The following is a 12577-nucleotide window of genomic DNA, read 5'->3' on the forward strand; positions in this document are numbered from 1 at the left end:
TTTGTAAGGTGCCGGTAGTTGTTGACATCTGTTTATAGGCGTCTGTTCTAAGGAACAGAACAGAACAACGGAACGGAACAGAACAACTTAATTTGACTGGAAATAGACCGGTCGAAACTGACCAATTAATTCTGACAAACTCTACACGAGTCTTACAGCCAATAACATCACGGCTAAACTGCCCAATCAACTTCAACGGACCAGACTTCTAACATCATCGACTGACAACAACGTTTCACTTGACTCTGAAGATGACTTCCGTTCAGGTTGTCGAAACGTCAGTCACTAACAACAGTTCTTCTCAGAACTACTCTCACCAGGACGATCACACTATACGAACTAATAACATTAACTACAACACCACAAAACTTACAAACTTGCATAACTGACATGTGTGACATATTGTTACGCTCTTACATACTGATGTTTTTTACTTATAAAACATAACTTATTTCTTTAAATTGCTTACAGCATAACAGTACGTTACAATAATTATACAGTAGCATATATTTAAAGTATATAGTAGTGTAAATTTTTATTTGCTTCCACGCTTACTTTTTCGTTTCTTTTTGATTTGATTGTTCGAGTCAACTTAAGCTAACGGAGCGGATAACCTGCGAGATACTTGTCCAGTTGTTCTGAAGCTATTGCGAACTTTCCCTCGTCACGTTTTTCGCTTGTCTTTAAGCGACGACGATCGCGTTATGTCATGAGGCGGTCGGCGAAATCTGTACTGTCATCGGTACTGCATTCTGTTGCGCTCGACCGATCAATAGAACCGAATGGGACTGGCAACTAGCTACAGGAAAAAATGTTACACGAACAGGGATCTCTACATCTTAGATTTCAATACAATGGGCCTGTGTGGTCTGTCTGTGTAAACAATTACTAGACGGCGCTTGACCTTGTGGCACATGTCGCTTGCGTCAAGTATCGTATATAGATATATATCGTATATTGGATGTCACGGTATAAGATAAAAGCAGGAATTTCTAATCAAAATGTTATTACTTAAAACTGACTTACCGAGTTCTCCCCATACATCTTTCATTCCAGCAGCACCCACGTCCGCAATTTCTCTTTTTCTCGTTGTCGTTCTAAAGAATTGGTGAGAAAATGGTTGAGATCTTTGTATCTTTATATTTAGCGTTATTTATCATAACTTTATGAGAGGTCAGCTTATCAACCATGCCATGTAAATAGCCAAGTTGGCCTTTTGTCATTTGAGATTTCAAATTATTTTGTGTTCATTTGAAATATTTCTTCTCAATCTCATTAATAATTCATGACGTTATAAGCCAACCAGAGCGCCCCATTCGGGTCAGGTGGATGAGTTGGAAACTCAATGAAACACCAGTTGAAAATCACTAGTGTTTCATCACGTTTTCATCACTAGTGTTTCATCACGTTTTTATCACTAGTGAAAAAATTGTTCTTAATCTGCATATTCATATATTACTCAAACACAGCTTTACATGAATCATTAATTTTTAATAAACAATGACCAGGAAAAACATTTCAAATTACAAACTGACAAGCCTAAGTCATTTGAAATTAAAGTTTACAGTACATTTCTTAAAGTCGCCAAAACAGACTGGCATAGTATCCATATCCACATTCTGAGAAACTTTTTCTACCTTCCGTGACACGGACTCACTGCTGGAATCGACACTAATTGTCGCACTTACTTTGTGCAATTCATACTCTTTAAAAACTCCACCAACCTCGAGTATTGGAACATTGACACTTCGCACTCGTTGCCAATCCTCAAAAATCCCTATTGCCCACTTATTTTTATATCTGGTAGACTTCGGTACTGCTCTCTCTACGCAAAGTTCTTCTTCCTCGATTGTTTTCGGGGAGCGAAACCTTCCTTCGGCCATGGCAAAAACAATATGTAAATCCCTTCAAGTTCACAACGCTTTTAGAATACAAATTTGGTGCAACGCGAAACTATTGGATAATTAAAAACAAAAGCTCACAAATACAATGAATGCCGACTGAATACAACAAATCACACATACAAGGCATTTTAAAGAAAAATGGGAAAAAATACGACACTGCATAATTTTGTATTGTTTCTTTAGAGAAGTCATTTCAAAAACTCGTGCATCGTGTTTCATCACGATTTCCAAACACGAGAAAACAGATGAAAGCACGAGGCCGCTTCGGCCGAGTGCTTTCATCTGTTTTCACCTACACTGTCCCACAAGCTTCCAGCTTAAAACGTATACCAAGTATAAATAAAACTGAGCGTTACGTTTACCTTGCTTTAAGAATGTCGGAGATGGAACGTTCTTCCAAATCAGCGTTCTCGCTCACATCCAGAACAGTCAGCGTTGTGTTGTGTTGTAGAATCTTGGAGAGATTATCTGCGCCTCGCTTACCAATGTTGTTCTTACTCACATTCAGATAAGTCAAAGTGGCGTTGTATTTTAGAGCGCTGGAGAGAGAACCCGCACCGCTTGGACCAATGTTGTTCTTACTCATATCCAGATTAGTCAAAGTAGCGTTGTGTTCTAGAGCGCTGGAGAGAGAATACGCACCACTTGCACCAATGTTGTTCTGACTCACATTCAGATTAGTCAAAGTAGCGTTTTGTTTTAGAGCGCTGGAGAGAGAATGCGCACCACTTGGACCAATGTTGTTCTGACTCACATTCAGATTAGTCAAAGTAGCGTTTTGTTTTAGAGCGCTGGAGAGAGAATACGCACCACTTAGACCAATGTCGTTATTACTCACATTCAGATTAGTCAAGGTAGCGTTTTGTTCTAGAGCGCTAGAAAGGGAATCCGCACCACTTGGATTAATGTTGTTCTGACTCACATTCAGATTAGTCAAGGTAGCGTTTTGTTTTAGAGCGCTGGAGAGTGAATCCGCACCACTTGGACCAATGTTGTTCTTACTCATATCCAGATAAGTCAAAGTGGCGTTTTGTTCTAGAGCGCTAGAAAGGGAATCCGCACCACTTGGATTAATGTTGTTCTGACTCACATTCAGATTAGTCAAGGTAGCGTTTTGTTTTAGAGCGCTGGAGAGAGAATCCGCACCACTTGGACCAATGTTGTTCTTACTCATATCCAGATTAGTCAAAGTGGTGTTTTGTTCTAGAGCGCTAGAAAGGGAATCCGCACCACTTGGATAAATGTTGTTCTGACTCACATTCAGATTAGTCAAAGTAGCGTTTTGCTTTAGAGCGCTGGAGAGAGAATCCGCACCACTTGGACCAATGTTGTTCTTACTCATATCCAGATTAGTCAAAGTGGTGTTTTGTTCTAGAGCGCTAGAAAGGGAATCCGCACCACTTGGATTAATGTTGTTCTGACTCACATCCAGGTTAGTCAAAGTAGCGTTGTGTTCTAGAGCGCTGGAGAGAGAAACCGCACCACTTGGACCAATGTTGTTCTGACTCACATTCAGATTAGTCAAAGTAGCGTTGTGTTTTAGAGCGCTGGAGAGAGAACATGCACCAACTACACCAATGTTGTTCTTGCTCGCATTCAGACTAGTCAAAGTAGCGTTGTGTTCTAGAGCCTCGAAGATAGATTTTGCACCTCGGTGACCAATTTTATTCTCGCTGACATCCAGATTAGTCAGCGAAGCGTTGACTTTTAATACTTCGGAGAGAGAACGCGCACCATTATCATCAATTTGTTTGCCTCTCAAATCTAAACGGGTTAAGGTGGTATTGATCTTAAGAGTCTCAGTGTCCAAAGTTGGATCAAATGACTTTTTAGCTGAGAGAAAAAACAAAAAAGAACGGTTGTGAACAATCAGATCATGCAACATTCCCCATTTGGGATATACATTCTGATTATTCATCTTTTTTTAAAAAAAAAAAAAAAAAACAAAGCATAACTGTGACGAAGTCTTAATTACTATATTTATTCTAGATTTTACTGATTTTTCTGTTTTTACACTCCTTCGTTTAAGCCTCGATTAAGGTATGGTAAAGGGGCTGCGTCACGGGGATTTCTTACGACACAAATATAAATTTCGGCTGTTCAGAAATTTGGTAAAATCCGTGACAAAGCCCCTTTGAATGCTTAAGAAGTGTTTTAATCTCATGTTCAACCGAAAGAAAATTGACCAGGCTTTGAATTTTTGGTCTAACGGAGAAGAACGGTGCTAGCGAACCGGCAGCGGACTGTCGATGTTCAGTGAACGAGCGCTAACAAGATCTTCAGAAAGACAAAATTAAAAATAATCTTGCTCGCTTCAAGCGATAAACACACACTCAACGAAAAAGGAAAAGGTAACTAAAAATTGTTATTCTTTGAATTCTTTTTCATCTTCTTTTGTATCATTGTCGTTTTTACGTGTCGGGACGGAATCTTCACGTCCCACCGGCAAAGTTTCTTCACGGTCAGGCATCGTTTTTGATAAATACTTGTTCGAGTTTGTTATGGTATAAAACAAATCGACCACATTTTGCCATGGTCTACACTCTTATTGACCATAGAAATAACGCCATAAAATGTTCAAAAGTTTGCAGTGAAACCACTCGCCTAACGGCTCGTGGTTCCACTTGAGTTTTGAACATTTTCTGACGTCATTTCTATGGTCTATAATAGTGTAGACCATGGAAAAATGTGATCGATACATAAAAGTGACGTCAGATCACGCCACGCACACGCGTGGGTTACAAATGTGTAAGTTTGGTCTTCCTGAATGAAGCGAATTTTATCTTGTTTTGTTTGAATCAAGTATGCATTTGTTTTCGAAATTCGGGATTGGACTTCTACTCAGGTGATCTGTCGAAAGAAATTTTACCAGCCTTTTGAATTTTTTGTCTAACTAAGAAGAACGGTGCTGCAAACTGGCAGAGGACTCAGCGAACTGTCGACGTTCAGTGAACGAGCTCTATTAAACAAGATCTTTAGAAAGAAAAATTATCTTGCTTGCTTCAAGCGATAGGCCCACACTCAACGAAAGAATATAAGGTAATTAAAATATTTATTCTTTGAATTCTTGTTCATCTTCTTTTGTATCGTTGTCGTTTTTACGTGTCAGAAATCTTTACGTTCCCCGGCAAAGTTTCTTCACGGTCAGGCATCGCTTTTGATAAATACTCGAATTTGTTATGGTATAAAACAAATCGACCACATTTTTCCATGGTCTACACTCTTATAGACCATAGAAATAACGCCATAAAATGTCCAAAACTTTGCAGTGAAACCACTCGCCTAATGGCTCGTGGTTCCACTTGAGTTTTGAACATTTTCTGACGTCATTTCTGTGGTCTATTAGAGTGTAGACCATGGAAAAATGTGGTCGATTTGTTAAGTGTCTTGGTCCAAATCGCTAGGTAATCGGTTAATTCTATTAACTTTTTGTACTCCAAATTTGGAGGGACAAACACATTAACAAATGACTGGTCAAATTTCTACTATTAGCTTACTTAACAATGTCCTATCAATGTTTTTCTATCAATTTAACTAGTTAATCCAATATAACTTGATGTCACCTCCAGTTAGAGGGTCACCTCACACCCGCTTCTTTAAGTCACCGTTTCACATGACCTGGAACTGCGACTCTAATGTCAAAAAGGCACTATGCCCCTGTACGCCTTTCGTATACTTAAAAAGTTGTGGCGTTAAGGTTGAAGTTGTCAAATTTAACAGCCTTGTCATATTATATTTTGAAATGTAAATACTTTTTTGAAGGGCAGGGGGAAGAACAAAATTTAATAGAGATTGTTGTTGTTTATCGATATTAACCTGAATGAATTTTATCTACATAAATACATGTACAATTCAATTTACACCTAAAACAGTTCATGCCAATCACAAGTTCTAATCTGTCGTATTTTATCAGTAACAGAATTAGACTGACTTGATGATGTTTGCGAGACATGTCTATGTCTTTATTGATACTAGAAATGTTTTATTCAGATCGAAAACCAAAAGGCTTCCCAAAGCAAAATCGGTTTCTTAAAAGGTCTTGTGAATTACATGTATAAAGCGGTTTTACTTTATTCATCAACATAACCAAAATTGACTGTAAATTGCCTGAGAGAACGGATGAATTTCAGCCTATGCTGGAGAGGGAATAATGTCAAAAGTCGAGATTCTCTAAAGGTACCAAAATTTCGCTTTCTGTTACTATTAAGATATGTAAATTACATGTTTTCCTGAGAGGTCCGCTTGCCAAAAGAAGCCATTTAAAAGACATAAACCTGTACTGGCACAAGGTTAAAACTGAAAAACTTTTTGATAATTATAGCGACTCGTATCTCATTCCTTATGACAATGTCTGTTTTTAACTCATCTGCGCGTCTACTTTGCTAGTAACGTTTGTCCCTTACGAATTAACGATATTTTTGCTTCTTTAGTTTTTAATTAATTTTTGTTTTTATTTTATTTATTTTTTGTGCGCGGTCCCTGTAATAATTTGTCCGTATGAAAAACGTTACTTTATTTCCAGCTAGTAGAGGCTTTTTTAGAGGACTCTGCTAGCAAAGACGCTACTTTACAAAGGAATATCCTTACCTTCCAAAGTCACGGTTTTACTTTCATTTTCACTTTCAGTTTCGCTTTCGCTTTCACTTTCACTTTCTTCCATTTGAGTCCGGGTTTCCTCCGGATTTTTAATCTGAGTATCCTCTGTTGCCAGGATCTCAGCAGCCTGGGTCCGGGTTTCTTCAGCAGTTGGAATCTTAGTTTGGTCAGTAGCCAGGCTCTCCATGTCTTCAGTAGAATGCATCCAGATTTCTTTGCCAGATTGAAGCACAATTTCCTCTTTAGGCCAGTTTGTACTTTCGTCAATAACTTGGGTGTGGATTTCCTCATGAGATGGAATGTGTGTTTCTACAGTAGCTTGGGTCTTCGAGTCTTCCACACACTGTGTCTGAGTTTCCTCAGCAGATGGAATGTAGGCATTCCCTGCAGTGAGAGTCTCACTTCCGTGAACAGCTTGTGTCTGGGTCTCCTCGGCGGATTGGATCACAGTTTCCTGTGTAGTCATGGTTACACTTTTGTCAGTACCCCGAGTCTGGGTTTCCTCAGGTGGTTGAATCTGCGTTTTCTGGATCCCATTTTCTTCAGTAGTCTGGGTCTGGGCTTCTTCACTAGATTGGATCAATGTTTCCTCCGTACCCTGGGGTGTAATTTGTTTAGAGGCCATGATCGATGAACCATGATTGCTTTCTAAAAAAAATGGCGAGCGAAAGAAACAATATTATTTAAACGTTAGATGAATCCAAAGAAATAACTGTGATATTCGTAAAATTAACATAACTGAAATGTCAAGTTTGCTTTAACACGCTTTGCCTGTTAATTACTCTAATTGTTTATTATTTTTTTGCGGGTATCACCGAGTTGTCACTGTTGAAAAACAATAGATTATACTGTTTTCCTGATATGTTTTCAATATAAGATGACTGTCATGTGACAAAGCACCACACTTCTGTTGTTAAGGGTTTAAGACTAAATTAGTTTGCGTGACGTGAAAAGTGTCATCATACTAGACTCATTTTTAGACAAAAATCTTTTTCTCAGCTTACGTGGCTTATTTGTGAGAAACTCTTTCAACGCCAAGTAATCTTCTTCCTGAATAGTTGTTGTTAAATTTACAGATTTCACATGAAATCTGCTCTTTATATCCTCTGTCACAAGGCCTTTCTCGGCTATTGCATTAAGGCGACCGGAACGATAGTCTTCCCAAAGGCGTTCAAGACTTTCCAGATTTTGGCACTCCACTGCAATTCTTAAACTATTCTCGCTTTCCTCTCTTGTTGTTGAGTCACGAATTACTTTTAGATGCTGAAAGTACTCAGGTAATTCCTCTTCATCAGATGTTACTTCCTCCAAAACAGAACGTTCTCCTTCAGACACCAGCAGTTGCTGCGTACGATTGCCTTTTTGTGTGTTTTCGAAACCGTCTCTATCTACGAAGTTTTCAACGAGCCAAGTACATGAAACAAGAGCGAAAAACACCAAAGTTACAGTTAGTACAGTTAGCAATTTTTCTTTACCAAAGGCATTCAGTTCGATCGTGTATATTTAATACAAGTTATGGGAGCTTATAGTCATACACCGCTCTCTCTCTCTCTCTCTTTGAGATGGACACCCGTGGGAACAGCTTTAACAACTGAGAGATGGGCACATCGAGGGTTGTGGCAGTCTGCGCAAAGAAAATTCGCAAGTGGGTTAGACATCGGAACTGGCTCGTGAGTGCTGTGGTAGATTCTACACTAAAGACAATTTAATTAAACAAACAAATGAAGTGTCATTCGGCCGGAACCACCCAGCCATTTCCGTCTTGCAATATAATGGTGTCTATGAGAGAGTTAACTGTAGCTCCCACCCCCATTTACAAACGTATACTTGCATATAAAAACCATGTAAAGACTTCAACATTTTCTGGCCATATTCTTTACTAATTGTAAAATGTTATCACTTACAATTTACTGCTAGGTGGACAGTCATCGGTTCAGGTTCGTCTGCAGTCTGGGTCTGCGTTTCATCAGCAGCTTGAATCTGGTCTTGGGGCAACGGTTCATTGTTCTGGTTCACTTCTAAATAATTTGGAGAAACACACCTGTATCAGTCCTTTTAAAATGATATCATTTGTATCTGTCATAATTCTGTTTTTATAAATTTTTTAAGCGAATTCAAAAAATTGAAAGGAACTTTAAATGTTCGAGTACTTTTAACGCAATTGCTTTGTCGTTGATTTTGTTTTGGTTATTTAACAAAGGCTAGTCCCTTGTTTCTGACAGCCTCGACAAACTCCAAACCAATATTAAACAGCCTCCAAACTAATATTAAATTGGGGGTAATAAATATTTTGATTTCGACCTTTCACTTCCTAGAGAAACAAACTGAAGGTAAAAATGACGCTGAAAAAACTAAAATTAAGGAATTCTATAACGGAAACATTAAAGTGATATGTTCGCGATCATTGCAACTTTACTGCAATCCAGTGTAGACTCCCAGGTGTAGACTGGAAGGTAATAACTGGGTTTTTATCTTGTTCCGAATGCAAAATCAACCTCAATATAACAGACTACGTAACGAAGAAAATAGGTCTTTAATATGCACATGCTGCTACCATAGCTGGGTATCGACAAATTCGAAGAAGAAATAACACTGAATAAGTTGTTTATCACTTTTGGGAATTAAAATATCAAATAAACCAGAGTTTAAGCTATAGATTGTATACTCACGTGAGATGCGCATTAGAACCAGTTTGCAAGCCAAGTAATCGTCCTCCAAAATAGTTGTTTTCAGCTTTACGCATTCCACCTTAAATTTTGTCTTGATATCATCTGTCAAAAGGCGTTCCTCGGCCACTGCATTAAAGTGACCGGAACAGTAGTCTTTCCACAAGCGTTCAAGAATTTCCAGGGTGCTGCACTCGACTGTTAGCCGCAGACTGCCCTCGATGGCCTCTCTTACTATCAGGTCGAGACCTCCTTTCAAATAGTAATGAAGGCAAAGAGGGATGTTATCAACTGGGACGTCAGCTGCATGAGTCTGAAGAAAATGCTGTACCATCTCATTCATTATAAGCCGCTTGGCTTCCTCTTGTTGCACAGCATCTCCGCTTTTTGCCTTTTGATATGTAACGCTGTCCATTGTGATTACTATTGGTAGGGTACCTTAAAGAAAATCCACAAATTTTAAGTAAGTTTCATTATTTTAATCAAAAAGGCTTTCAAACCTTTGTTTCCCATAAATTAAAACAATAATAGTAACCTCTTTTAACTTCGATAACATTAAAAAATATTTTAATATTTAACATGTAATATATTTATAATACTTTTTAAAAATACATTTTGATGAAGTTTTGTTAATTTCTATGTGTGCCATTATTTATATTTCAACATATTTTCAAGGGCAGTTTGCGATCTGTTATTAGAAGTTAAATACCAGTCGTCAAATGAGATATTTTAACAACTGTGTGCTCAAAAAAGTAGGGTACCTGATTGTCGCTCAGACGTCACCGCCGTTTGCCGAGTCTGTACTGTTCTTCTTGATGAGTTCAGACAAGACACAGAAGCATCTGATGGTGTTGATGATTTATCTACCAAACAAAACAAGACAGTGTACTTGTTTTTCTAGTGTCAAAACTATATTTTCGATTTAGGAGGATTGGCTGTTCCGCGGTAACTTTAATACAAACTTGGAAATGTCACGACACACTATGAATTTTCGCAAAGATTTAGGTTTTTTTCTTTCTGAGCTAACAGATGTCAGATGTGACAGGATGACAACGAACGCCATTTTCAGTTTACGTTTCCAACCAACGCGTCAACTAAAGTCTATGGCTATCTCACGTTTTTATGAATAAACATTCTCTTCTTGTTATCCGATCGTGTAACGTCCATACCCTTTTAGTTTGCAGTATTTCTAACATATTTGACGTGTCGTTCGTATCTTTTTCTAAAAAACAATTTATTAGAGTTGTCCGACTAAAAGCTAAATAATTTATTACACAACAATCATCGACAACCTGTCTATAGGTAGACAACAAGTAATATATCCAACACGAGACAGGGAGAGTGTTTCATCAAATTTCCAAACACTGAAAAGAGAATGATACTGAAAAGACACATACCACGAGTCATGCTGACCATCCTGTCAATGAGAGATTTAGTTTGGCTCTGCCAACTGTATTCCTTCTCGTATGACGCACGCAATGATTCAGACTCCTGAAGTCGCCTCCTCCTGTCTTTGTTCCAAACATCCTTGATTGCTTTGGCCCAGACTTCGGGATCTTCTGAATCAATCACAAAAAAAGACCCGAAAAGGACTTTTCTTAACGCTTCTCCAAATCCAGAGTTTCTACTTACAAGAATGGGAAGACCAGCTGATAAGGCTTCCAGACCTGTCAAACCGAAACCTTCCGTCCTTGAAGGCATAACAGCAAGATCCACTTCAGAAAGCAATTTTTTTACTTTTTCTCGGCGTTTTAAAAAGCTTCGTACAGTTAGATTATCAGCAGAGATCCCACACTCGAGCAAACGATTTTTTACCTCGTCTTGCTTTCCATCTGATGCACCGACGGAAACAAGATGAGTGTCATCTAATGTAGCAGCAGCTTTGGCTGCAATGTCAAACCCTTTCAATTCAAAATCTTCTTCGTCTCCACGCCCAAAAACAAGGACTTTGAATTTTTTCCTTTCATCAACAACCTGCTTGACGTCAGAAAACTCAGCAAAAAGTCCAGGAGTAAATTCAAAGACCATTTGATCTTTCTTACACCCGCGAAGATAGGAGCGAAAAGCTTCACTCAATTTGGGTCCAACTGTTACAACAAAATCAGCCATTTCACAAAGTTCGACTTCAGTTTCATGTTTTTTCTCATTAACAGAAACTGGATTAGAATATGTCTTATACATCCCAAGTTCCTCGGGGGCTGTATGAACAACCTGAACCCATTTACAATTGTGAGACTCCCTTATTACTTGTGCTTGATGCCCGAGCTTGACACCATGGCCAACAACTACGTCAATTTGCAAATCATCTGGTGGGAAGCTCAGCCATTCAAGCTCATCATAACCAGGTCGCCTTTTTGCCTTGACAAGATCAATCCTGTGACTAAGCGCCGCTTTTATGTCCTCGTCGTTGCATTGTGGGACAAAGATAGTGACATGTACGGCAGGGTCTTTTGCCACGTTGATGGCTAATTCTCTATTTACGGTGGAAAGTCCTCCTTTACTTGATCCCCATTCTGATGCCAGGAATGTAACTCTTAATTTTCTTGATGATGTGTCAGGACCACTACTCTCTTGATGTTCTTCTACACTGGTCATAAAAGAACAGCTCGAGGATTCTGATTCCTGAAATAAATTATGCAAACTTGTAACATCCAAACAACGTTACGCTTTCGTTTGCTAACGGACGTAAACAATTCAAATAACTGTATTCAAAGAAAAGATCCTGATGGCATGAGCTCTTATCAGAGTATACCTTGCATATGTAACTGAACATGCAATATCTGAATAACATGTGTTCAAGGGTACAAACACCGAACGTCTCATTTACAGTTTTACTACAAAAGACTAGCGTTTTAAATGTTACTTTCTCGAGGACTCTCAGGAGAATTTGACTGAAGAGCGCAAGAAAAGCGTAAAACTTGCTGATCGTTGCTCAAAGGCGTACCCGAAAGCACCTCTAGCTTTTTAAATGCTCTCCAGCAATTGACCAAGTGCGTCCATAGCTCGATAGACGCACAGCTTGAAGTGTAAGCAAGAATCAATTTTAATCGCCAATTTAAACCAAAATTCTCTTGGTAAGGCTTCGTTTTCACTGTCCGTATGTTGATGCTTCGTGGGGCTAGAAAAATTACACTGATAGTAATGTTGGGAAGAGCTTCACTGTCGTTCCTTATTTTTAAAATATCATAGGTTATTTTTGCTCATTAGGCGAACAAAACAAATCTGCTGTGGTGATAAATTAAAGTTTGCACATGGTACACGTCAATTTATGGAGCTCGGGCGTGTAGTTGCGTACTTGCGCTATTAAGGATTCACTGGCTGTGTTATAACGCTTTTTTGATTCCTTAAAAAACTCATTAATAATTCATAAAGAAAATACAAAAGAAATTAATGTTTAATGAGTGTCTTTAT

At 38.6% G+C, this 12577-nt stretch overlaps 2 protein-coding genes across 2 annotated transcripts in view; one reads left to right on the forward strand and one right to left on the reverse strand.

Moving 5' to 3' along the window:
• The window catches only part of LOC144652232 (uncharacterized), a 99205-nt gene that overhangs the window by 78287 nt on the left and 8341 nt on the right, over positions 1-12577 (reverse strand). Inside the window, exons 4-7 of the mRNA XM_078512246.1 lie at positions 10564-11788; positions 9928-10029; positions 9170-9604; positions 8405-8518 (exon numbers count right to left, since the gene is read on the reverse strand). Coding sequence (XP_078368372.1) covers positions 8405-8518; positions 9170-9604; positions 9928-10029; positions 10564-11788 — 1876 coding nt within the window. The remainder of the gene's footprint in view (positions 1-8404; positions 8519-9169; positions 9605-9927; positions 10030-10563; positions 11789-12577) is intronic.
• The window catches only part of LOC144652297 (U6 snRNA phosphodiesterase 1-like), a 57229-nt gene that overhangs the window by 27801 nt on the left and 16851 nt on the right, over positions 1-12577 (forward strand). The window lies entirely within an intron of this gene.

Source organism: Oculina patagonica, chromosome 4, assembly GCF_052425735.1.
Source record: "Oculina patagonica isolate OP01 chromosome 4, crgOcupat, whole genome shotgun sequence".
NCBI lineage: Eukaryota > Metazoa > Cnidaria > Anthozoa > Scleractinia > Oculinidae > Oculina > Oculina patagonica.